This window comes from Eleutherodactylus coqui, chromosome 4, assembly GCF_035609145.1.
Source record: "Eleutherodactylus coqui strain aEleCoq1 chromosome 4, aEleCoq1.hap1, whole genome shotgun sequence".
Lineage (NCBI taxonomy): Eukaryota > Metazoa > Chordata > Amphibia > Anura > Eleutherodactylidae > Eleutherodactylus > Eleutherodactylus coqui.
Genome location: NC_089840.1, coordinates 151,045,959 through 151,072,374, shown reverse-complemented (window position 1 = coordinate 151,072,374; position 26,416 = coordinate 151,045,959). Strand labels below are relative to the sequence as shown.

Here is a 26,416-nt window from a genome sequence, read left to right as displayed (position 1 = left end):
CAAGTTATGATTTCCCAAGTTGTGGGGAGCTATACTGCTGTATGGGGGTCTTGGACTGCTGATACCCACTCATCTGGATTAGGCTATATTCTAACGCAGTGAATGCCTTACATTTAAAAATAGTTTAAGTTTATTAATGGCTTCCCAAATTAAGTGGAGACTTCTCTGATAGAAAGCCCGCTACCTGTTAGGAGTTTGGCGTATTTTGGTGTTTATACGCAAGTTAAAGTTTCCGCTTTTCAAAGCTTTTCTTTACATTTTTTTTCCTCCTCTTCTTTTTTCACTTCTTTTTTTTCTTTACCCTTCTCCCACTCCACTCCCCTTCACCTATGGCACCACTTAAACTCAGCTCACTTAACATTAGAGGATTCAACATCCCACAAAAAAGACCCCAGGTCCTGCATCATATGCATAAACAGAGGGTTCAAGTATTGTTGCTCCAAGAAACACACTGTAAGGTGGGACATGTTCCGAATATACGAGACCGCTATTACAAACATTGGTTCCACAGCGCCAACCCCGAGAGCCGTTCTGGGGGAGTATCTATCGCCCTCCACAGGTCATTAGCCCATTGCCTAATTGATAAACGTTTGGACCCCCAGGATCGATACGCCACTATAAAATTGATTGTTGGGTCGACTAAGATCAACATTGCTAATTGGTATGCTCCAAATCAGCACCAGGCCACAGCACGTCATTCTTTTTTGAAAAGGCTAGCCGAATTTGCTGAAGGAATAGTGATCACCGGAGGGAACTATAATATGACTCTAAACCCCAGTGTTGACACCTCGGCGGGTAGAGACAATGTTCCCCACAGACAGCTACAGTCGCTAAAAAATTTGTCACATACCCTTCAATTAGTAGATGTGTGGCGCATCCTACATCCACAAGACAAAGACTTTACCTTTTTCTCACATCCACACAATTCCTATAACCGTATAGATTATTTTTTACTAGGCCATCATGCCCTATTCTGGCATCCTACAGCCGCTATTGGAGATATGTTATGGTCAGATCACTCAATATTTCTAACTCTCTCCATACCTGATCAAATAGACCGCCAATGGATGTGGCGACTAAATGATAACCTGTTGAAAGACAGTATTATGTGTAGCTGAAATAAAGGAGGATATTGATCTTTTCATAACAACTCATGCAACGGATTGCACAATTGCTCCCATGCAGTGGGATGCGCTGAAGTGCGTCCTTAGAGGCCTCTTAATCAAACATGGCACAAGAATTAGGAAAGAGGGAACAATTAATATATCCAACTTTCTGCAATAAATCCCTATTTTAGAAACCTCACACAAACAGAAACTATACTTAGCTACATTAGCAGACCTAGTCAGAATTTAGGAGCTTAAATCCAAGTTGGACCAAAAATATCTCCACTTTAGAGACCAATGCAAACGTTTTTAGAACGAATACTCTAATAAAGCAGGCAAGCCCTTATCCCATCTGATACACCCAAGAGCCGCACAAACATACATCCCTCGCATTAAGAACCCAGCAGGCATAGACACCCATAATCCTAAAGAGATTCTGGAGATATTCCAAAACTATTACTCTCAATTGTATGATAAAGGGTCAATTCACAGATATGAATCCTTCTGCCCTACAAGATCACATCTCTGGATACATAGCGGAGACAGCATTGCCGACCATAGACACTGAACTTAGGGACACTTTAGAGACGGATTTCACAGAAGATAAGCTAGAGGAGGCTATTAAAACCACCCCAGCAGGGAAGAGCCCGGGACCTGATGGTTTCACACCCGCTTTTTATAAACGTTTCCGTCAGCAGCTTACATCTTTCTTGACCAAGGTTTTTTCCACAATCTCTTCACGGGCCCCTTTCCCACGACAATCCTTATTGAACATATCTGTGGTTTACTGAAACCTGGCAAAGATCCCACAATCTCAACTAATTACAGACCTATATCCTTGATAAATGTAGATCTAAAACTTTTTTCTAAAACACTAACTAATAGACTTTCTCCATTTCTCCCATCCATTATACACACAGATCAGGTGGGCTTTGTCAAAGGCAGAGAGGCTAGGGATATCATAAAAACCCTAATTTTGACATCCAACGCTCAGACTGGGTCTGAGCCCATGTTTTGGTGGCTGTAGACACAGAAAAAGCCTTTGACAGAGTCCACTGGGAGTTCCTGGCAGAGACTCTTAAATAGGGTTAGGTTCTAAATTTTTTAGCTAGAATTCTTGCAGTCTACACCTGCCCTACGGCTAGGATCAGAGTGAATGGCAGATTGCCTTCCTCTATTCCTACTAAGAACGGCACCAGACAGGGCTGTCCCCTATCCCCATTACTTTATGTGTTAGTGATGGAACACTTGCAATTGCAATCAGAAATAATCCTGATATCCAGGCCCTGCACATAGGGGAAGTCCATTATAAGACAGCACTATATGCCGATGACCTTTTACTCAACATCACCCAGCCCCGTATCACCCTGCCTTCCCTGATACAAGAGTTTGAGCGTTTTGGCCATCTATCCATCTTTAAAATAAATTATTCAAAAACAGAAGCTCTAAACATATCACTGACACAAGCAGAGGAAAAACATATCACAGAACATTTCCCTTTTAAGTGGCAACAGAAGGCCATTGAATACTTAGGAGTACTTATCCCAACAGACCACTCCAAATTGTTTCCCTTGAATTATCTGGCCCTCTTGGAGCGCACATTAAAAGACCTCTCCTCGTATGCCACTAAAGACTTGTCGTGGTTTGGACGGATAAATACTCTTAAAATTGATGTACTACCCAGGTTTTTGTACATCTTTCAGGCAGTTCTTATTATACCTCCTATATCATTCTTTGACAGATTAGGATCAGGGAAGGCAGGGAATCAGAGTTTTATCATATCCTAAGTCTAATGGGGGATAAGTTTGCCAAATTTCAGACTCTATCATGCAGCTGCAGTCTTAACGTACCTTTTAGATTGGCAATACCATGCTACTAATAAGCAATGGGTACTTGTAAGGAGAATTTATGTGTTTATCAAAGAGAAGATGATCCCAGATCTCGTGCAGAAGTCTGGACCCAGGAGAAATGCATATCACACCAGCCTGTGCGGTATCAGATGATTTATAACTTATTCTAAGGTGTTCGAAGCTTATGTACCATAAATGACATCACAGCCAAAGTATATACCTCCAAGATTAATAATAATACATAAAAGGCTAAAACAAAAAATGATTAACATAAGTTACACCTCTTAATGTGTAACTATAACATACAATAAAACCGTTATGAATTCAGGAAAAGGGAATGCAAGGGATATCTAGAAGTCTGTCCTGTTTCCTGCCTGCCCCATCAGTAAACATGCACACATGGGTGGTCTAGGAGACTGTCTTATCTCGTCTGTCTCATAAGAAAACATGCACTGCTATAGAAGGGTTTTGTTTAACCCCTTCACTACTTATACTAGTATCATGCTATATATTTCTAGTCTACAATGCAATAAAAGAACAATTAACTGATACATTGATCTACAATTTTCTTAACAGTACTCCTGGAACAAGTAGATTGCCCGATTCCCATAAGACTCCTCCCATGGATAAGACCCAGTGAGAGGGCCACTGCCGTCTCCTCAAACTATCTGCTTAAAGGGACGATTAGACTTTGGGATTCAAAATTACATTAAAAAATCCTATCTAGAGAGGATAGTCCCCTAACTGCTTTTTGGCACCTAGCGTTTCCACCAGGTAATACCCAAGATCGTTTCCTGGGATGGGAAAGACTGGAAGATACCGGGTTCACCACATTCTTAGTGGTCCCTCTGTTCTGTCCTTTCAGGAGCTCAGGAATAGATTTGTTCAACTCAATCTCTCCTGGTTAGAGTATTATAAACTGCGATCTTTTCTCTCTACCCGTGGAGATGGCTGCTCTTTTGGTACTGCATTAAAACCCTTTGAAAAAATTGTTTTCACAACAGTCCCCTCCTGCGCACACAGTGTCCCTGATCTATGGCTTGCTGACCCAGGAGACTTAAAACACTGGTCCTAGCTTTAAATAGGCATGGGAACAGGATTTGGCAGTCATAATGCCCCAGAGTGACTGGTAGAAAGAGTTTATATTTATACGCAAACTGTCTATAGCCTGCGCGGCTCAGGAAAAAAGCCACATGATAATTGCAAGGTGGTACATATATCCTTCTAGTCTCCACACTATATTCTCTTCAGTCTTGGAGCTTGTTGGCGCTGTGGAACTGATAGAGGTACTATGATCCACATCTGGTGGAGTTGTACCATGATAAAACCTTTCTGGGACAAAGTATTTTCCACATATAATTTAATACAACATAGGAGAATAGATAACACCCCACAAGTTGCCCTCCTCTTTATACTCCCAGGCTCAATTAAATCCCAAAAGAGAGGTTTACTACGATTTTGCCTGGCAGATGCTAGGGTGGTCATACCGTGCCATTGGTGGACTACTCATGTTCCTTCCATGTGTGAATGGCAACAAGAGATGTCACACCTGTGTCATATGGAGGAATAGTGTGCAGAGAATGCAAGGGAAACTGATAAATTCCTATCAGTATAGCAGTCATGGATAGAATTTGAGTCCTCCACAGAGTTCCAGGACTTGCTCTCTTGGGTATGATGAATGCAGGACCCATCTGTGGGTCACCAGAATGGCAGGGTTAACAATATTAAACCTACCTGCTTTCCCCTCTCCCGTACCTTCTCTCTCGTTTTAAATCTTCAATTCCCCCCCCCACCCCCCCCCCCCCACACACATACGCATCTTTTTTTTTCTCTCTTTTCTTTCTTCTTTTCTTATATTGGTAAGGATAGGAGTCAATCTTATTGTTGGGCCAAGGACTACCTGAGGTAATAAATCTATATCCTCATCCGAGAATATTAGATACCATAAAAGTTAGAGGTAGTAGTTATTGCCCGAATTATTCCATTTTGTATTATTACATGATGTTAATTTTCTTTTCACAAGGTCCCGTGTGACTTTCTTCACATGTTTATTTTATCTGAAAAATGTCTCAATAAAACTGATTAAACAATGAAAATAGGAAGCGCCAAGAGAAATTTAACAAGGTGTAGGGGAAGTGGTGTGACTCATCAGACACAACTCCTATGCAGGAACTGCTCCAAAACCTGTTGAGCAGGACTGTACCTAGACCTGAGTACTAAAATGGGTGCCAAATGTTAATTTCCAATGTTATGGAAGCCCAATGTATTAGTGTAATGTAATTACATATAGGATGTGGGTAATGTACCTATGTATTTCTCCCTCACCTTGAAGTACTTATATTGTATGCAAAGTTTTTATCTATATACTGTATGGTACATTTATAGTTCAATAAAATGAGTTAAAAATGCCGGCTCTTCCCCATCACCCTCTTCAGTACCCCATAATGATGAAGTGAAAACAGAATGTTTGAAATCTTTGTAATTTTTAAATGAAAAACTAGTACTTTGCATTAATTGAAGTACTCTCCCCTTTTGGTATGGACTTGAAAGTTAGCTGTGGGGGTCTCCCATTTCTCTTGAACATATTTGAGATGTTTCTACACCTTGATTGGAGTCACCTGCGGTAAATTCAGCTGATGGGACAGAATTTTAAAAGAACACCCCCCTCCTCCCCCGCCCCATCTATAAAACATCTCACAGCTCACACTGCATATCAGAGCCAAAACCAAGCCACGAGGAGGCAGGAATTGCCTGTAGAGCTCAGAGACAGGATTGCATGGAGGCACAGATCTGGAGAAGTAAAAAAAAAGCTACTGCACTGAAAGTTTCCAAGAGCCCAGCAGCCTCTATAAGTCTTACATGGGAAAAGTTTGGAACAGGACTCTTCCTAGGGCCAGCTGACCCACCAAACTAAAGAAATCGGGGAAGAAGAGCATTGGTAAGAGAGATGTTCTAGAACACAATGGTCACTCTAAGCTCTAAGGATCATGTGTGTAGATAAAAGAAACTTTCAGAAGGTCAATCATCACTGCAGCACTTCATCAATCTGGGATTTAGAGCACAGTAAAAGACACATGAAAGCCAATCAGACGTTTGTTAAAAAGAACCTTAAGGACTTTCAAACTGTGAGAAACAAGATTCTCTCATCTGATTAATCCAAGACTGAACTTTTTTCCTCAATTTTAAGTGTTCTGTCTGCAGAAAACCAGGCGCCACTCATCACTTGGCCAATACCATGCTTACAGTGAGGCCTGGTGGTGGCAGCATCATGCTGAGGGGACAAGTAGATCAGGGTGGAGGGAAAGCTGAATGCAACAAAGTACAGAGATATTCTTAATGAAAACCTGATCAAGAGTTCAAGGAACTTTGGACTTTGCAGAATGTTCACCTTACAACAAGACAATGACCCTAAGCACACAGCCAAGACAACATAGGAGGGGCTTAGGGAAAACTCTGTGAATCTCCTTGAGTCACCCAACCAGAGCCCGGACTTGAAACCAATCAAACATCTCTGAAGAAACTGAAAATGGCTGTCCACAGACGGCCCCAGCCAACCTGACAGAGCTGGAGAGGGTCTGCAGAGTAGAATGGCAAAAAAAAACAAAACCTTGTGGCCTCATACCCAACAATACTGGAGGCTGTAATCACCGCCAAAGAGGCTTCAACTAAGTATTGAATACAGGGTATGAATACTTAACTCAATTAGATTTTCATTTTTGAAAGATTTAACATTCTGTTGTCACTGTTATAATGGGGTACTAAAATGATTTTTGTTTTAAATTTGCACAAGGCCACAACATAACCATGTAAAGGCCCTTGTACACACAATTATCACTCAAAATTTGTCTAAAAGTCCGAAAATGAGGGATAATCGTTACATGTAAACGCGGGCACCATGCACTTTTCATTTGAACAATGGATTTCAGTTCCATTTGAATGTATTTCTTTCAATAGACTGCAGGATATTCTCCCCGCGGCATGTTTACACTAGGCCCAAGTAGAACATTGGAATGTGGTGGCAGCCTTAAGGAGAACAATGGAATGTGGCGGAAGCTGTTTGTGTGTTTAACCCCTTAATGATGTGGCCCCCTTTTTTCCCCCCATTTTCTTTTTCCATACCACCCCCCTTTTTAAAAAATCGTAACTTCTTTATGTAACGTCGCTGTATGAGGGCTTATTTTTAGTGGGACAAGTTGTATTTTTCAATTGTACTATTTAATGTACCATGTAACGTACTGAAAAACTTTAAAAAAAATTTCAAGTGGAGTAAAATGAAAAAAAAAAAAACTTCCACCATCATTTGGTGCGTTTTGTTTCTACGGCACACACATTGCAACAAAAATGACACGATAATTTTATTCTATGGGTCAGTACGATTACTAAGATACCAAACATATAGATTTTTTTTGCTGCACTACTTGTATTTTTTTCCAAAGACATTTATTTTTTTTATATTATTTTCTGCGGCCATCTTCTGCGCCCAATGACTTTTTTTTTAAATTTGAATTTATACGATCTTTTTATCGCTTTTAATTGCAATTTTTCTTAGAGATATGGTGACCAAAAAAGTGCATCTCTAGCGTTCTTTATTTCTTTTTAGAACGACTTTCATCGCACTGGGTAAATAATGTGTTATTTTGTTAGATCGGACTTTTACGGACGCATCGATACCAAATATGTATTTTTGTTTTATTATCTAGATTCTTTAATTGTAAATATGGCAAAAGTTGTTTTTTTTTAACTTTTATTACTCTTTTTTTCAACAATTAGTAAAATTCTATTGTTCTTATTTTAACTTTTTCTTTTAGTCCCCCTAGAGGACCACAACTAGTGATACTTTAATTGGTCCTGTAGTATGATGTAATGCTATAGTATTACATCGTACTGCAATCTGACAGGCAGTCTATCAAGCCACCCCATGGCACATACTGTCAAGACAGCCCTGGGGCCTTTCAGAAGGCCCCAGCAGCCATGACACCTGCACGGCTCCCTGCGATCTCATCGCTGGGGGTGGGGGGGCGTATGGGAATTGACAGCTTTAAAGGGTTAACAGCCCCGATCAGCTGTGTGGCTGATTGGAGCTGTTGCGGCCAGGTGTCAGCTGTAAGAAAGAGTCTGCACCTGTGATGTATGATGAGAGATAGCCGCGCAATCTCTCTTCATACTACACCGATTCCACAGGACGTAACTGTACATCCTATAGTGGGAAGGGGCTAAACACACCCTGGGCTCTGCAAACAACTCCAGGAGGTCTTTATACATGCAAATGAAGATGATAAAGTGTTAATGGCGATTAACACTTTATGCAAATAGATAGCTAAATATTTCAATCATTTGAAAGATTATCTTTGCGTCTAAAAGTCTGAAGACTTTCCAAATGCATTGTATGTATAAATATATCAAAGGTCAATAAAGAGATCTCTCATGATTAATCTATACCCAGAACTGTAATTATAACAAAGGTGAAAGCCATAAGTATACAGTATAGAAGGTTTCTACATCAACATAGAAGAGGTTTCTTCACTTCAATGCCATGGAGATTACACTATCCCCCCACATGATAGCATTATGGTTTATTTTTTAAAAGCATTAAAAGTGGGTCTACATGACTTTAAATATATAATATTATAGGACACACTATGTGACAGATTTGCTGGAGATGGGTCGTTTATACTGGGAGTTATTCCAATTACAGTATTTGGAAGGAAGATTTTCTCAGACATGAAGAAAAATTGGCTTCTGCATACTTTAAGATCAATATTGTAGGAGAACAAGTTGAATTTAATTAGCTTTCTTCAACCTTTCCATGTTTCTATTTTATTTTAGGAATATTCCCTAAAACATTTACATTAGATAAAATACTATAGTAATCTACTATGTATCAACAGAAGAACATAGCATTCTGCCAAAATCACTGGAAAATTTTAGCATGTAAATTAAACTTTTTCCAACACCTCCATGACACCACTACCAGTAGAATAGCTCCACCTCCTCTGGGACAGAACACAGCGTGAAAGCCCTTTAAATTAACACCTTCAACATCTCTTCTGCAGTTGTTTTCTGTCTCTCGGGATGCATGGAAGTCCTCCTGTCTCCGGGAACACTTTCTGGATATCTACCCCTTAATACCAACCTGTAGTCCCATGCTGAGGCCCATTCTGGAGGGAGGGTTGGTGTAGAGGCTGGGGAAAACTCACTGCCCAAGTCCCTCTTTGCCACCAGGCATAAGTCCAGCAGTGGCAGGCAGCCCCAGGTCGTAACAGCCATCTTGGAGTCCTGCGTGTATTTCTAGGCAGGGCTACAGTAACATAGTGGCACCCATAAAAGAAACCGGAGGTACATGTGGCAGGTCTAGCCCAATGTAAACACCACCGCACCGTAAGCTGCTTATAGTATGGAGCCAGCACATGCCAAGATATAATCTGCAGACTCTGCTCTTGCTTCTCACCCATTAAGAAAAAGCCTGTTTATTTTATTTCGGGGGGCATATTTGAGAGGAAGGAGTTTTTAATACAAAAGTAATAAAAGCATGGAATTTGTAAGAATTCCCTATGTGCGGCCTCTAAAAATCTGTTGTGTAATAAATGCACAAAAAAGATGGTGCTGCAGGGGTCCCCTTTCTTACTTAAATAACAACTAATGTTAAACTACAACTAATCAGGGAAGAAGTGCACTGCAGAGTAGAGGTAAAAAGCAATTATTCAGAGGCAGATGGCTCAGATTTGAACATGAAAGATGAAGGTTCAGAGGGAGGTGGATTCCTCAGATGAGCTCCTTCGGCCGCTTTTTTCCTGGAACAAGATTGATAAGCTTTTAAAAGCTATAAAAGGTCCACCATGGAGCCCAGATCCGTGCAAGATTTAATGTTTCAAAGTTTAGACACCAGAAGGAGGGTGTTTCCCATACGCAAAACTATTAAAAAGCTGATAGCGAAAAAAAAGAGGGCAGAACCAGATAACAAGCAGGTAGTTCCATAAATCTTTAAAAGAAAGTATCCCTTTTAGGAGGAAAATTCAAGTATCTGGGACAAAACATCTAAGCTTGACGCTCTAATGGCGTAGATCTCTAAATGTTCCTCATTACCTTTGGAGATATCGGTCTCCTGAAAGACTCATTAGATTAAAAAAAAGAAGGTATCCATAAGAAAAACTGAAAATCGTCTACGGCCATAGGTAGACCCTTGATAGCTATGACTTGCACAGCATACTCCGTCAAACTTTCATTAGATCAGCTGGAGCAACATTTGGAAGCTAAGACCTCAAGAGATCATGCAAAGGAGATAGACTCTTTGGGTCTGGTTTTGATGACATTTTTGACATGGCAACTGACAGAAAAAAAGGCTTCCCTACTGAAAATAAATAAATACAAATAAAAAATGGAGTTTTTATTTTTCAAAACCAGCTTAGGGGCAAGCAAGATGAGATAAATAGAGACAGTGCAATAAAGTGGCAACAAAAAAAAGCAAAAAACAGAGGCTTCCTCTTTAATACCAAAAATTCAGGCAAACCGATTTCCAAACAATGACGGCAGAATACCGCTTGTAGGACGCTTAAGTTCCTTTTCATTTAGCCTTGTTTCAAATTTCTTAATCCTCATATATCCTAGATGTAATAGAAGAGTGATTACAGGCTAGTATTTATAGCTCCTCCCCAAGAGCAGTTTATTCTCACTAACCCTGCGGATCCGGAAAACGTATTGGCCATGGAATAAACGTTTGTTAGAAAGGAAAGTGATCTCAGTACCATAGGATTAGGTAGGCAAGGGTTTTTATTCACATATGTTTTTAATGAAAAAAACAAGTAGCAAATGCCAGGCCATAAAAGAGGGGCCTAAAGCTTTTCATAAAGTACAAAAATTTCAAAATGGAGACTACCGGCTCAACCATAAAACTTTTGACTTTTCTTCTGCGATTGACATACCCCCCAAATCCTTTTTTTAAAAATTTCTTTTGGCCTCTCTTGCAAGTTTCAATTCATTAATAGCTTTAGCTTTTCTGGCACTTGTCCCACATTTTCTGCAGACTGCATTAGATTCTTCTTAAGAAATGCCCCCTCTTTCTATTTTCTTACAGTTTCTTTCTTCCTTTTTAGCATGTATTTAAGTTCAGTGTTCATCCATCCTGGTCTCTTTAAATGCTTCCTATTCTACCTTCCTTTAGGGATTGTTAAGGTTTGTGCTTCGAGAATCTTATTTCGCAAAATTCCCCATCTTTGTTCGACATTTCTGTCCTTAACCACATCCAGCCATTGGATCCTTCCTACCCTCTTTCGGAGTCCATAAAAGTCTGCCTTTCTGAAATCCAACCTTGAAGTCTGAGTCCTTTCAGGTCTTTCTCCCCTTGTCATCCAAAATTCAAGTTTAGCATGATCACTGCCTCCTAAGGTCCCAGCCACACATACTCCCTTCACCATTTTCTTTTTGCTAGTAAGAATTAGCACAAAGATATCATATCCCCTAGTTTTCTCTTCTACCTTTTGGAAGATAAAGTTGTCAGCAAGAGCGGATAAGAATTCGTTGGATCCATTACTTTTACCTGAGAGAGATTCCCAACAAATGTCTGGATAGTTAAAATCTCCAATGATCACTATGTCACACGTTTTTGAGAACTTTGCCATCTGCAAGAGTTCATCCATATATTCTGATTGTCCAGGCGGCCTATAGTAAATGCCTACAGTGGTGTCCTTTCTGTTGTTCTCTCCTTGTATTCTTACCCAAACCGTTTCTACAGAACTACCATCCTCTGAACCTTGAATCTCTGTGGAGATGAATGTTTTCCTAACATACAATGCAACACCTCTCCCCCTTTTATTAGGTCCGTTTCTTATAAATAAATTGCATCCCTCAAGCCTTGTATTCCAATCATGTGTATCACCACCAAGTTTCTGTGATGCGTATGACATCATATTTCTGTTTGTGTGTTAAGAGATCCAATTCTCCTTGTTTGTTTCCCATGCTCTGTGCATTTATATAGAAACATTTTATAGTTTGTGATCGGTGTCTCTTGCTCCTTTACTTTCCTTCATAATTTTTTGACTTTGTTCTTTCTTTACACTTCTAATAGCAAGGTTCTCAATTGTATTCATTAGCTGTATATTTTTGCCTGGCCTTTCACCTCCTTTCCCATATTGTTCTTGTTCAAAGCTCACCTGATGAGTGTAGCTTTGTATAAAGAAGATAATCTCCAACAAGGCCAAAGTTGTTATGATTGCCTTCTTCTGGCCCAAACGAGCCTGGTTTCCTCTCCTCATAAAAATCTCGAGAGGGGATTATTCGACACTGCAGGTACACAGAGATCTTCTCCTTCAGGGGTTGATAGTTATAAGCTGTTGCTTTCTGTATAAGCCAACAGCTTGGAGGTTGAGGGGCATTCTCGAAAATCAAAGGCATTGTCAGATGCAGTAGTGAATAGCTTATTGCAAGGTAGAAAACCGGTTACGTCTAAAATCTTTTTGAGGGTCTGGAAGGTGTTTTAGCTTTTTCAGATAAGGAGATCTCAAAAACTCTGAACAATTGGTAGTGATCAAGTGATAGGTTGAGTTTCATTCTGCTGGTTGTTTTGTATTTCTTTTAATTTGTATCCTCTAACAGTGGTGGGAGCTGTTTAGGATGTGTGTTGGTCTTGGAGTACACCTGAGGGCAATTAATGAGGGTTTTTATTTTCACCTCCACCTGGTGCTATTCAATTCATACACTCTCCTTCAGTAGGAGTTAAAGATCAGTGCTGGATTCTATGGCTCATTCAGCAACTAGGATCTGTGATTGTCTTAGCAACTCTTAAAGATAAGTACAGTGGTTTGTTTTATGGTGGAGTGTGTGTATAGTGGTATCTTTAAGCTATAGGTTGCAGGGACAGGGAGTGCCACAGGAACATGTGTGAGTGCATCCTTATTGGGATGGGACACTCAGTGTCAGGGTAGGAACTATCACCGGGTAGAGCCCCATAGGGAAATTTCTCATCTTCTTTGTTTTGGTTTACCACTAGAGATGAGCGAGCACCAAAATGCTCGGGTGCTCGTTACTCGGGACAAACTTTTCGCGATGCTCGAGGGTTCGTTTCGAGTAACGAACCCCATTGAAGTCAATGGGCGACCCGAGCATTTTTGTATTTCGCCGATGCTCGCTAAGCTTTCCTTGTGTGAAAATCTGGGCAATTCAAGAAAGTGATGGGAACGACACAGCAACGGATAGGGCAGGCGAGGGGCTACATGTTGGGCTGCATCTCAAGTTCACAGGTCCCACTATTAAGCCACAATAGCGGCAAGAGTGCCCCCCCCCCCCTCCCAAAAACTTTTACTTCTGAAAAGCCCTCATTAGCATGGCATACCTTTGCTAAGCACCACACTACCTCCAACAAAGCACAATCACTGCCTGCATGACACTCCACTGCCACTTCTCCTGGGTTACATGCTGCCCAACCGCCCCCCCCTCCCCCCCACAGCGCACACCAAAGTGTCCCTGCGCAGCCTTCAGCTGCCCTCATGCCACACCACCCTCATGTCTATTTAGAAGTGCGTCTGCCATGAGGAGGAACCGCAGGCACACACTGCAGAGGGTTGGCACGGCTAGGCAGCGACCCTCTTTAAAAGGGGCGGGGCGATAGCCCACAATGCTGTACTGAAGCAATGAGAAATAGAATCCTGTGCCACCGCCATCAGGAGCTGCACACGTGGGCATAGCAATGGGGAACCTATGTGCCACACACTATTCATTCTGTCAAGGTGTCTCTGCATGCCCCAGTCAGACCGGGCTTTTTAATTCATAGACACAGGCAGGTACAACTCCCTATTGTGAAGTCCCTGTCGACCGACAGCATGGGTGGCTCCCTGGAACCCACCGGCGATACACAAAAATATCCCATTGCATTGCCCAACACAGCTGAGGTAGTAATGTCGTGCTTAATGCAGGTGGGCTTCGGCCCACACTGCATGCCCCAGTCTGACTGTGGTTCTTTACAAGTGGAAACAGATGCATTTATAATTCCCTGTGGACCCACAGCATGGGTGGGTGCCAGGAAGCCACCGGCGGTACATAGAAAAATCCCATTGCATTGCCCAACACAGCTGAGGTAGTAATGTCGTGCTTAATGCAGGTGGGCTTCGGCCCACACTGCATGCCCCAGTCAGACTGGTAATATGTACCTTAACAGTAACCGCGTTGGTGGTAATGTGTTGGTGACTGCGGACCTAGTAGCGCGGTTTTATTTTGTTGGTTTTCGGAATTTGGCCAGGATTAAGTGGGCTGTGGCGGGCGATGTTTTTGAGGCACTACGTGTCCTCTCCACATGTCCGTGGTTATATGCACCTTAACAGTAACAGCGTTGGTGGGAAATGGCCTCGCCGCCATCATGTCTTTGGGAAGCCTCTGTTTCCACACCCCAGAGACATACCATTAGCAGCGGTATAGGCAGAGCCCATAATTAGTAACATTTCAGCCGTAGCATTAGGACAGGCCCCACTAACATATCACTTGCAGCATTATAGGGGGAGCACAGTATGCGTTCCATTTCAGTAATAGTAGCACTCAAGACAGGCCCCAGTAACAATTCCGAAGCAGCAGTATAGTGGGAGCGCAGTCTTCGTTCCATTTCAGTAGCTGCAGTATAGACAAGGCACAAGTTACATTTATGTAGCTAAAGTGTAGGCCAACCCCACACACCTTTCTGTACCATGAGTGCAGGCGAAGAACATGGAAATTGCTATGATTACACTGTAGGCGAGGGGCCACAAAAAATGCTGTATCAACAGTACTAATGTACATCCAAAAAATTGGCCATGGCCAACCAAGAGGGCAGGTGAAACCTATTAATCGCTTTGGTTAATGTGGCTTAAGTGGTAACTAGGCCTGGAGGCAGCCCAGTTTAACGAAAAATTGGTTCAAGTTAAAGTTTCAACGCTTTTAATAGCATTGAAACGTATAAAAATTGTTTAGGAAAATTATATGAGTGAGCCTTGTGGCCCTAAGAAAAATTGCCCATTCGGCGTGATTACGTGAGGTTTCAGGAGGAGGAGCAGGAGGAGGAGGAGGAGGAATATTATACACAGATTGATGAAGCAGAAATGTCCCCGTTTTGGATGGTGAGAGAGAACGATGCTTCCATCCGCGGGTGCATAATACGTATTGCTTAGGTATCGCTGCTGTCCGCTGGTGCAGAAGAGAAGTCTGGGGAAATCCAGGCTTTGTTCATCTTGATGAGTGTAAGCCTGTCGACACTGTCGGTTGACAGGTGGGTACGCTTATCCGTGATGATTCCCCCAGCCACACTAAACACACTCTCTGACAAGACGCTAGCCGCAGGACAAGCAAGCACCTCCAGGGCATACAGCGCGAGTTCAGGCCACGTGTTCAGCTTCGACACCCAGTAGTTGTAGGTGGCAGAGGCGTCACGGAGGACGGTCGTGCGATCGGCTACGTACTCCCTCACGATCCTTTTACAGTGCTCCCGCAGACTCAGCCTTGACTGGCAAAGGCCTTGGAGAATGTTCCCCTGCCTGCGCTGTACATGCTGCATGATCTCTGCGCCTCCCCTGCTACCTGGCCCTCGGAACTGCGCCTTCTGCCACTAGCGCTGTCGGATGGGAAGTTTACCATCAGTTTGTCCACCAGCGCCCTGTGGTATAGCATCATTCTCGAACCCCTTTCCTCTTCGGGAATGAGAGTGCAAAGGCTCTCCTTATACCGTGGGTCGAGCAGTGTGTACACCCAGTAATCCGTAGTGGCCAGAATGCGTGTAACGCGAGGGTCACGAGAAAGGCATCCTAACATGAAGTCAGCCATGTGTGCCAGGGTACCTGTACGCAACACATGGCTGTCTTCACTAGGAAGATCACTTTCAGGATCCTCCTCCTCCTCTTCCTCCTCCTCAGGCCATACACGCTGAAAGGATGACAGGCAAGCAGCATGGGTACCGTCAGCAGTGGGCCAAGCTGTCTCTTCCCCCTCCTCCTCATCCTCCTCATGCTCCTCCTCCTCCTCCTGAACGCGCTGAGATATAGACAGGAGGGTGCTCTGACTATCCAGCGACATACTGTCTTCCCCCGGCTCTGTTTCCGAGCGCAAAGCGTCTGCCTTTATGCTTTGCAGGGAACTTCTCAAGATGCATAGCAGAGGAATGGTGACGCTAATGATTGCAGCATCGCCGCTCACCACCTGGGTAGACTCCTCAAATTTTCCAAGGACCTGGCAGATGGCTGCCAACTAGGGCCACTCTTCTGTAAATAATTGAGGAGGCTGACTCACACTGCGCCGCGCAAGTTGGAGTTGGTATTCCACTATAGCTCTACGCTGCTCATAGAGTCTGGCCAACATGTGGAGCGTAGAGTTCCACTGTGTGGGCACGTCGCACAGCAGTCGGTGCACTGGCAGATTAAACCGATGTTGCAGTGTCCGCAGGGTGGCAGCGTGCGTGTGGGATTTGCGGAAATGTGCGCAGAGCTGGCGCACCTTTCCGAGCAGGTATGACAAGTGGGGGTAGCTTTTCAGAAAGCGCTGAACCACCAAATTAAAGACATGGGCCAGGCATGGCACGTGCGTGAGGCTGCCGAGCTGCAGAGCCGCCACCAGGTTACGGCCGTTGTCACACACGACCATGCCCGGTTGGAGGCTCAGCGGCGCAAGCCAGCGGTCGGTCTGCTCTGTCAGACCCTGCAGCAGTTCGTGGGCCGTGTGCCTCTTCTCTCCTAAGCTGAGTAGTTTCAGCACGGCCTGCTGACGCTTGCCCACCGCTGTGCTGCCACGCCGCGTGACACCGACTGCTGGCGACGTGCTGCTGACACATCTTGATTGCGAGACAGAGGTTGCGTTGGAGGAGGAGGAGGAGGAAGGTGCTTTAGTGGAGGAAGCATACACCGCCGCAGATACCACCACCGAGCTGTGGCCCGCAATTCTGGGGGTGGGTAGGACGTGAGCGGTCCCAGGCTCTGACTCTGTCCCAGCCTCCACTAAATTCACCCAATGTGCCGTCAGGGAGATATAGTGGCCCTGCCCGCCTGTGCTTGTCCATGTGTCTGTTGTTAAGTGGACCTTGGCAGTAACCGCGTTGGTGAGGGCGCGTACAATGTTGCGGGAGACGTGGTCGTGCAGGGCTGGGACGGCACATCGGGAAAAGTAGTGGCGACTGGGAACCGAGTAGAGCGGGGCAGCCGCCGCCATCATGCTTTTGAAAGCCTCCGTTTCCACAAGCCTATACGGCAGCATCTCTAGGCTGATCAATTTTGCAATGTGCACGTTTAACGCTTGAGCGTGCGGGTGCGTGGCGTCGTACTTGCGCTTGCGCTCAAACTGTGGCGCTAGCGACGTCTGGACGCTACGCTGAGAGACATTGCTGGATGGGGCCGAGGACAGCGGAGGTGAGGGTGTGGGTGCAGGCCAGGAGACGGTAGTGCCTGTGTCCTCAGAGGGGGGTTGGATCTCAGTGGCAGGTTGGGGCACAGGGGGAGAGGCAGTGGTGCAAACCAGAGGCGGTGAACGGGCATCGTCCCACCTTGTGGGGTGCTTGGCCATCATATGCCTGCGCATGCTGTTGGTGGTGCCTCCCCAGCTGATCTTGGCGCGACAAAGGTTGCACACCACAGTTCGTCGGTCGTCAGGCGTCTCTGTGAAAAACTGCCACACCGTAGAGCACCTTGACCTGTGCAGGGTGGCATGGCGCGAGGGGGCGCTTTGGGAAACAGTTGGTGGATTATTCGGTCTGGCCCTGCCTCTACCCCTAGCCACCGCACTGGCTCGGCCTGTGCCCACACCCTGACTTGGGCCTCCGCGTCCTCGCCCGCGTCCACGTCCTATAGGCCTACCCCTACCCCTCAGCATGGTGTATTACCAGTAATTTGATTTCCCAGGCAGGAAAGAAAGTGGCGCAAGCCTGCACCCAAAATAGAATTTTTTCCCTTGTTTTTCAAAGGACAAGCCACACTGCGTGTATTCAATGAATACTACTAAGTGTAATAACTGTGTTGTGGCCCTGCAAATGTGTCAGAGAACTGCAGTGATGCAAAGTTATTCGCTACAGCAGATCAGGGATTTCCCATGCAGGAAAAAAATTGGCGCAAGCCTGCAGTAAAACGTAGCTGGCTGCGTCTGATTTTTTTTAACGTTCTGCACGCAGCACACACGTACCCAGAGCCCTGAGGACTGTCAGAGGCAGGCGAAATAGAATTTTTTCCCTTGTTTTTCAAAGGAAAAGCCACACTGCGTCTATTCAATGAATAATGTATGTCTTCTGGCCCTGCCTACACAATTCTATCCCTGTAGTATTAATGCCGGGTGCAATGGTCTGCACAGCCGGCTTTGAGAAAAAAAAATATATATGCAACACTGCTAACAGCAGCCTGGACAGTACTGCACACGGATAGATGTGGCCCTAGAAAGGACCGTTGGGGTTCTTGAAGCCTACACTCACTGCTAACACTCTCCCTGCCTAACCACCACTTCTGTCCCTATTGCAGGGCGCAATGCTCTGCAAATCCAATTTTGGAAAAAAAAAAAAAATACAGTGCTAACACAGTACTGCACACTATTAGATGTGGCCCTGAGAAGGACCGTTGGGGTTCTTGAAGCCTACACTAACTCCTAACGCTCTCCCTACAGCAGCTCCAGCACGATACCACTGTCCCTCAGCTAACTCACAAGGCATCTGAGCCGAGCCGCGGGAGGGGCCGATTTTTATACTCGGGTGACATCTGATCGCCCCAGCCACTCACAGCAGGGGGGTGCTATAGGGCTTGAACGTCACAGGGGGAAGTTGTAATGCCTTCCCTGTCTTTCAATTGGCCAGAAAAGCGCGCTAACGTCTCAGAGAGGAAACTGAAAGTAACCGGAACACCGCGTGGTACTCGTTACGAGTAACGAGCATCCCGAACACCCTAATATTCGCACGAATATCAAGCTCGGACGAGTACGTTCGCTCATCTCTATTTACCACTTATAGTTTGCTTTGCTGGTACTGTGGTGTGAACAGTGCCAGAGTGCTTATTTTGGGATTACAGTTAAAGCACGTGTGAAGCAGACGTAACATCGAGGTGTTTCATTTTTTTACTGGACGGGTTGGAAAAGGTTTTTTACTGCAGTGTCTATGATCTAGATCGAGTTTTGCTCCACAGTTTTCTTGTGGGATCTTAATTTAGTCCTGAAAGCCCCTATGCTGGCTCCCTTTGAACCTCTTCAGGAGAGCTTGTCAGGTTTGCTTACACTTAAAGTGGACTTCCTATTGGCCATTACCACGGCTAGAAGAGTTGGAGAAATACAAGCTTTCTATGCAGTTCCACAATATACCTCTATTTTAGAGGATAGTATAATTATTAGACTTCATCCATCTTTTCTATCTAAGCAAATTTCTATTTTTTACAATCCGCAGGCAGTGATACTCCCTTTCTTTTGTAAAGAAGCAATAATCAGAAGGAAAAGGAGTATCACACTCTAAATGTTAGAAGATATGTAGTTGAATATTTAGAAAGGACTAGCTGTGTTAGGAAGCATGGACAACTCTTGCTTCAGTATCAGAAACCTAACAAAGGCTGCATAGTTACTAAGGCCACAATTGTTAGATGCAGCAGGTTGGTCAACAGAAAATGTTATGTTCTTTCAGGCAAAACTCCTCTATCCTTTGTTATTGCAATGCCTGCATCCTGCAATGTAATCTATAGATCAGATTTACAGAGCTGCAACTTGGTCCAGCTAAAATACTGTTTCAAACATTATAAACTAAATATAGTCTCAAATCAAGACTTGTCTTTCTCCTGCAAGGTGTTGTCTGCTGTAACCTCCCCCCCCCCCCCCGACCCCTTCCCCCACCCACCCTCAACCCTCAAGGTATGGCCCTTTTACACCTGCCAACAGTCGTTTAAATGACTGCATGAGTGCTGACGTCACTGCTAAGCTCATCAGCGCTCGTGCGGAGTGTTTAGACTAAAAGACATTGCTGGCTTCCAGCTCAGCGCATCATCTTCTATGTGAAGCGCTGAGCAGGGAACGTTTACATGCAACAATAAGCCAGCGATCCAGCGATAGTTTTTCAGTCAGCGATAAATAACCATGAATGAATGGTGAGCGATTTACACTAAACGATTATCACTCAAATCTGTTCGTTTGAATGAATTTTGAGCGATAATCGCTGCTTGTAAATGGACCGTTAGTTTGTTCCTACATTAATCCTTCTGGTAGTGCTATCGTGGAGGTGCCAGGGAGAAAAAAGATAATTATTACTCTTAACAGTATTCGGATTTTCTCTTAACCTGCATGGCAGCATGGGATTATTTCCCTACACAAAGGTGTAAATGTGACAATAATGCTGGTTAATTTTGGTTTGTATATAAGTGTATTTCAAGTGTCTTGTTTCCTGTCCCAAAGAAGGTGGACATATCCTCCTGGTAGTGCTGCTGTGAAGATTAATGAAAAAATGTGATAACCAGTAGGAGTAATCATTTTTTTTCAGCAGAAATCTCTTTCTTGGCATACAAATGTCTGAAATGAAATTCTAGTGTTACCAATAATAAGTTAAAAAAACAAAAACGTAAATTTACCACTCTGGTGCAGGTGACTTGAGGTTGCCATCATTCCACCCAGTATCTGATGTTTGATCAGCACCATCTCCAGTATACTGAGCAGGAGGGACACTGATAGCAAGTGGAAGTGACTCCATGCTACGATGTAACCCGGACAATTTTGGGTACATTCTAAGATTACTCAGTCCCTGGGAAAAGCTGGCTGAATTGATGTTTAAGATAGGCGCTGGACTTGGTGTTAAACAAGTAACACTTGTGGGGAGTTCAAGCTGTTTATTTGGCACCAATTCTGTAACAGAAGGAGTAAAATCTAGACTGTTTGAGTTGACTTTATCCAAATTTGATAATGTTGGAGTCTTCATGAAAGGTTTTGTAATAGCCCTAGAATGAAAAATGAAACATGATCAGCATGATCAAGGTAACAATTTCAGATAAAAAAATTAAAGGGGGTGTCCCACCTTTTACTACGGATGACCTTTTCTCAGGATGGGTCATCAATAGCAGATTGGCAGGGATCAGCTTCAGTCGGATTTAGCATGTAGTACCAACTGGGGCTACAGCACAATGTGCGCAGCTCTATGCAGACACTGACCAGCTCAGACATTGTCTAATTGTCGGGAGTCCTGCGCAGCAGATCCCCACCAATCTGCTATTTATGACCTATCTTGAGGATAGGTCATAAACTGTTAAAAGTGAGAAAACCCCTTTAAGATATAAAAAGATATTTAGCAAGCCAGGCCCACCTGTGAGGGGTAGTTCCTTCCTTCACATTTACCACATTTGCTTCCACTTGATTTGTTGTATTTGTTCTGCATTCTGTGTCTTGAGCTACAGCCTTAGCTTTAGCCTTCTCTTTTTCACGATCAGTTTGGTTCACTCCCAGTCGACCTCCTCCGACTTTGGATGGTTCTTTAAGACGGGAAGATGAAGTCCCCAAAGACTTTCCTTGCACTGGCACAAGGCTTGCATCTATACTGCTGCTTAGTGGCCGGCTGGCATTTCTACCTCCAGTAACACTTATAGAGCTAGATTTGGCAGGCCGTGGAAGACTACGGTACTGTATATTGGTGCGGGCAGATGGAGAGAGAAACCCAGGCTCTGCTACTCCTGTAACATCTAAGCTGGTCTTCCGGTTCCCATTTACACTTCCTGAAGAAGGCTTCACAGGAATCCCTGAAGATTTTGGTACTTTACCTAGTGTGGCCGAATTACCAGTGAGTGGAGAAGAAGGGGCCATTGGCTTCTTGTAGCCAAACGAAGATCCTGGCCGAGTGATGCCTGAGGGAGGCTTCTTTGCATCAGGTGAACGTGGATCTCGTCCTGCATCAGAAGACGACCTTTGCAGCCCAGATGTTTTTATGGTCAGTTTGGACTTCTCAGCTGCTTTCTGATCAGGTTTAGCTGCTGAACGATAACAGGATCAAATATACCGCAAGTTAGAAACGAAAATAAAAAGAACTGACAGTTAATGATCACTATTCTTGTTCAGATTTATTATACAGTACGTTTGTGGTTAGTACAGGTTTCTCCTCTCTGTTATCAGCTGAAGGATATACTAGTGTTTTAAAGAATCATATTTTTTACAATTAAATGCATGCAAAGTTGAAGTTAAAAGTTATCTACAGGATAACACTGCTACTTGAATACAATTAATAGTGATTTCAAATTATGAATCATTGGTTCTTGTTTTTGCAACATACATAGTCCGGCAAAATGATATGGAAATTTTTCTGTGGGTCAGTATGATTATGGCAATATCAAAACTATAAAAAAATTTAAAAAAAGAAAAAAATGTTGTCTTATCCCCGCCCCCAATTTGTTACAATTTTCTCTGTTGATGGGGTTGTGTGCAAGCTTGATTTTTGCAGGACGATTTGTAGTTTCCCTTGGTAAGATTTTGGGCTGCATACAACTGGTTGATCAATATTTATTATATTTTTTTCTTGGAAATTGGGTTTTTCTGATGTTATTTACCATGCAGCTTATATAATGCATTATTTTAATAGATCAGCCTTTTTTTAAACTTTTAATATTTAATTTTTTGCAATAATTCAAATACCTACTTATTTTTACTTCCCTTTTTTAGTCTACAGAGTTAAAATATGCTGGTTTGAAACGGCCAATACTGTACAGTTGCCAAAGACAGGGTTAATAGAGAACAATCTATGACAGGACTAGGGGCCTTTAGAAGACCCCAGCTGCCATAGCAAATGAACGGCACCTTGTCACAGCTTGTGGCATTGTGCTCTGCAGCTCCCATCTTCCGGGCTATATTACTATCAGCAGTGGAGGTCGTCCCGGAAAATTTCCGGGTGTGCCACTCAAGGAGTTAAATGCCACAGTCAGCACTGATTGTGGCATCTAAAGGGTTGATGTCTGAAAATGGTGATATCTCTGAATTTGGCTGCTGCAGTTGAGTGTCAGTTGTCAAAGACAGCCGATAGGGGGCACATATCCGACCTACGTGTAACAACAGATGTCACCAAGGAGTTAATAATTGTCTTGCACCTTTGGTCTCCATTTCACTAATGAAAGTGTATGGTTCATTCTTAAGTTGGATTTTAATATAGTTTCTGGCAATTCAGACAGAATCCTGGGACAGCAAGGATTGTGAACCCAGCCTAACTTCTAATGAAGTTGGTAAGCAAATTACATCTGTGCACTCACCTGTTTCTTCGAGTTGTACTACCACAATTGTCAATGTTGTAGTCAATTAAGTAGAGAACACAGATCAATCACACGAGTCAGTATCCAGTGAGGAATGACCCCTGCCTCCTGACCATTGACTAGGAATACCAGCAACAACTCCCTCTTAAATGTAAGACAGCCATCCATTTGTGACTACAACTGATAAGGATTCTTGTCTCACCATTATCTTCGAATTATTAGATAAACTAAAAAACTGTTTTGCTTATTTTCGTTGCTAATAAAGTATGTTTAACCCCTTAAGGACCAGGCTGTTTTGTACCTTAAGGACCAGACACTTTTTAGGGATTTTACCCATGTGGCGGTTTTACTGCTCCATTTTTTTTCCTTTAGATACCAAAATTATTTTTGCTGCGTTTTTTTTTCTGTGACATATAGGACTATTTTTTTAATATCTTTTTCACTGACTTTTTTTTCCGTTTTTTAGTTTTATAGGGGATAAAATGCTAAAAAAAATGATTTTTTTAACATTTATAGTTTTTTTTTAAATTATTTTTATATTTACACTAAAATAAAGTATGGGAATGGGTTCCTCTATTTGTTTCGGACGTTTTGATATATAGTATGTATGGTTTTGGTTTACAGGGCGCATACGGCAACGGTTTTTGTTGGCGTCTGCCTTGTGTTATTCTCTTTCTTTTGTATGTATTGTTGTTTTATTCTGTTATTTTGTTTTACTTATTTATGTAATTATGTTGTTTACTATCTATGTCCCCCATGACATCATATAAGACCTCTGGGGGACATTCACTTTTTTTTTTTTTTTAACATTATTTGACACTTTCCCAATATAGTTAGGGCGTCCATAGGAGCCCTAATTACAGGGGAAAGCAATCCCTGTGGTGACATTAGTCACCTGCAGAGCTGCCAGGGTCTAGTCTGACCCTCCAGCTCTGCAGTAGCAGGGAATCCCGGCAGGTCACATGACCCCCCGAGGCTCCCGTAGTGAAAGAACTTCTTACTTTCACTTTGCCCAGACAGTGCTCTATATCGGGGAAGCAAAAGGCAGGAAGGGTTAAAAACCTCTCCTGCCTTCTGCTCCGGCTTATCAGCTGTCACTAACAGCTGACAACCCGTTCCTGCCTCTGACTGATTGCAGAGACAGGAGGCTTAGAGCACCGCGGTATTTTTACTATCGGTGGTCCTCTAAGCCCAGGACCAGCCGGCGTATAGGACAGTGGCTGGTCCTAAATGGGTTAATAGTCTGAAAAATAACGTATGTTAGACAACCTCCTTAATGATGTTTTCAAGATAAATTAAAGAGAAAAAAAACAGGTTCCCCATTCTAAAACATAATAAGAGTTTAAAGCTTATACTCGCCTCTCCTGAGTTGTTGAATTTCTGGCAATGCAGATTGGTCAGGCGTCCCGGGCATGGCCTGGCCGCAGTCAACAAGTATATAGGATGTCTCAGGCTGCTGCAGCCTATAACATACCTCAGATCTCGCTGCATCAGCCTGTGACATCATAGAAATACGCTGCTGCAGTCTGTAATTATCACATCATGGGGACGACTGGAGCTGCCAGTGCAGGAGATGTGGGGATCTGGAACAGTTGAGTATAAGCTTGTTTATTATGTTTTAGCATGGGGAACCTGCCTTTTTAAATTATCTTGGACAACTCCTTTAAGTGTAAAGACAATATGACAAAACTCTTTGGTGACTTTGAAGCACACGGTGTCCCTGTGGATAAATAGATGTGTATTAACGGTGCTGCAACTAATGCAAAATGCTGTAAATTTATGTCATGGTGATGAAGTGAACAACAGAGCGGTGCCATACGGTGACGGGTACAATACACTGCAATGCAATCTATTATATTTGCAATCAAGCAATCATATGGCCAAGACTCCTAGTGGGGCTAATAGAAACTTTGAAAAAGAAAAATTAAGTAAAATGTTAAACCCCTTTTTCCAATTCCAAAATGCTTTATTATGTCAAAAGATTTTAAAAAAACAACACGATTGGTATTGTTGCAACCATAATAACCCATGCTATAAAACTGAAAAAAGTGTGATTGTTCTCAGTAAGAGAAGCCACCTAATCTTGTAGATATGAGACCTTTTAATGGCTAACAAAAATACATGATGTAATCGCGAGCTTCCAAACCTACTCAGGGTTCGTCCTCAGGCGTAATGGAATAGATCTGAAGACGCATTTATATAACATCAAGTATTTTTCGTTCACTATTACATCATGTATTTTTGTTAGCCATTAAAAGGTATCATATCTACAAGATTACTTGGTTTCTCTTACGGAGAACAATCACATTTTGCTCTACTGGCTAACACAATACTAAACTATTTTTTCTTATAAAACTGAACATTATGGCTTTCTTTAACCCCTTCCCGCCCTATTATGTACCGGTACGTCATGGAGCCGCGGGGTATGTAGGAAGAGAGGTTGCGTGGCAACCTCTCTTCATGCAGTGCGGGCGTCAGCTGTTTATAACAGCTGACACCTGCGTGCAATAGCCGCGATCGGCCTCGCAACCGATCGCTGCTATTAACCATTTAAATGCCACTTTAAATCCCCCGAACGATGTTCCCGTGGGTTGGCTTGATAGACTGCCTGTGAAAAAGCAGTATGACGTAATGCTATAGCATTACGTCATACTGTAGGAGCGATCAAAGCATCGCATGTTAAAGTCCCCCAGGGGGACTTCAAAGTAATGTAAAAAAAAAATTAATAAAGTTTTTTTAATTGTAAAAAAAAAAAAAAGTTGTAAGAGTTTAAATCACCCCCCTTTTGCCATATCCATTATTTAAAAATCTAAATCATACAATAAAAATATGTATTTGGTATCGCCGCGTCCGTAAAAGTCCGATCTATCAAAGTAGTGCATTATTTTTCACGCACGGTGAACGTCACCCGAAAAATAAAATAAAGAACGCCAGAAATGCACTTTTCTAGTTACCCTGTCTCCCAGAAAAAACGCAATAAAAAGCGATCAAAAAGTCGTATGTATTCCAAATTGGTACTATCGGAAACTACAGGAGATCCCACAAAAAATGAGCCCTTGCTCAACTACGTCGATGGAAAAATAAAAAAGTCATTACGCGCACAAGGTGACAGCAGAAAATAATTGAAAAAAAGTAGTATAGTAAAAAAAAAAAAACTATACAAGTTTGGTATCGCAGTAATCGTACCGACCCGTAGAATAAAGCTAGCATGTCGCTTTTGTTGCCGTTTGTGCGCCGTAGTAACAAGACGCACTAAAAATGGCGAAATGTCAGGGTTTTTTTTCATTTTACTCCACTT

General features: G+C 43.0%; 1 protein-coding gene across 7 annotated transcripts in view; it reads right to left on the bottom strand.

The window, feature by feature from the left end:
- Nucleotides 1–26,416, bottom strand: part of NAV1 (neuron navigator 1) — a 274,215-nt gene that overhangs the window by 141,048 nt on the left and 106,751 nt on the right. For 4 of the 7 annotated variants that reach the window (XM_066600314.1, XM_066600316.1, XM_066600318.1 and 1 more), the window contains exons 6-7: nucleotides 21,195–21,855; nucleotides 20,470–20,832 (exon numbers count right to left, since the gene is read on the bottom strand). In XM_066600314.1, coding sequence (XP_066456411.1) covers nucleotides 20,470–20,832; nucleotides 21,195–21,855 — 1,024 coding nt within the window. The remainder of the gene's footprint in view (nucleotides 1–20,469; nucleotides 20,833–21,194; nucleotides 21,856–26,416) is intronic. The other 3 variants (XM_066600315.1, XM_066600317.1, XM_066600320.1) reach the window with 1 other exon arrangement.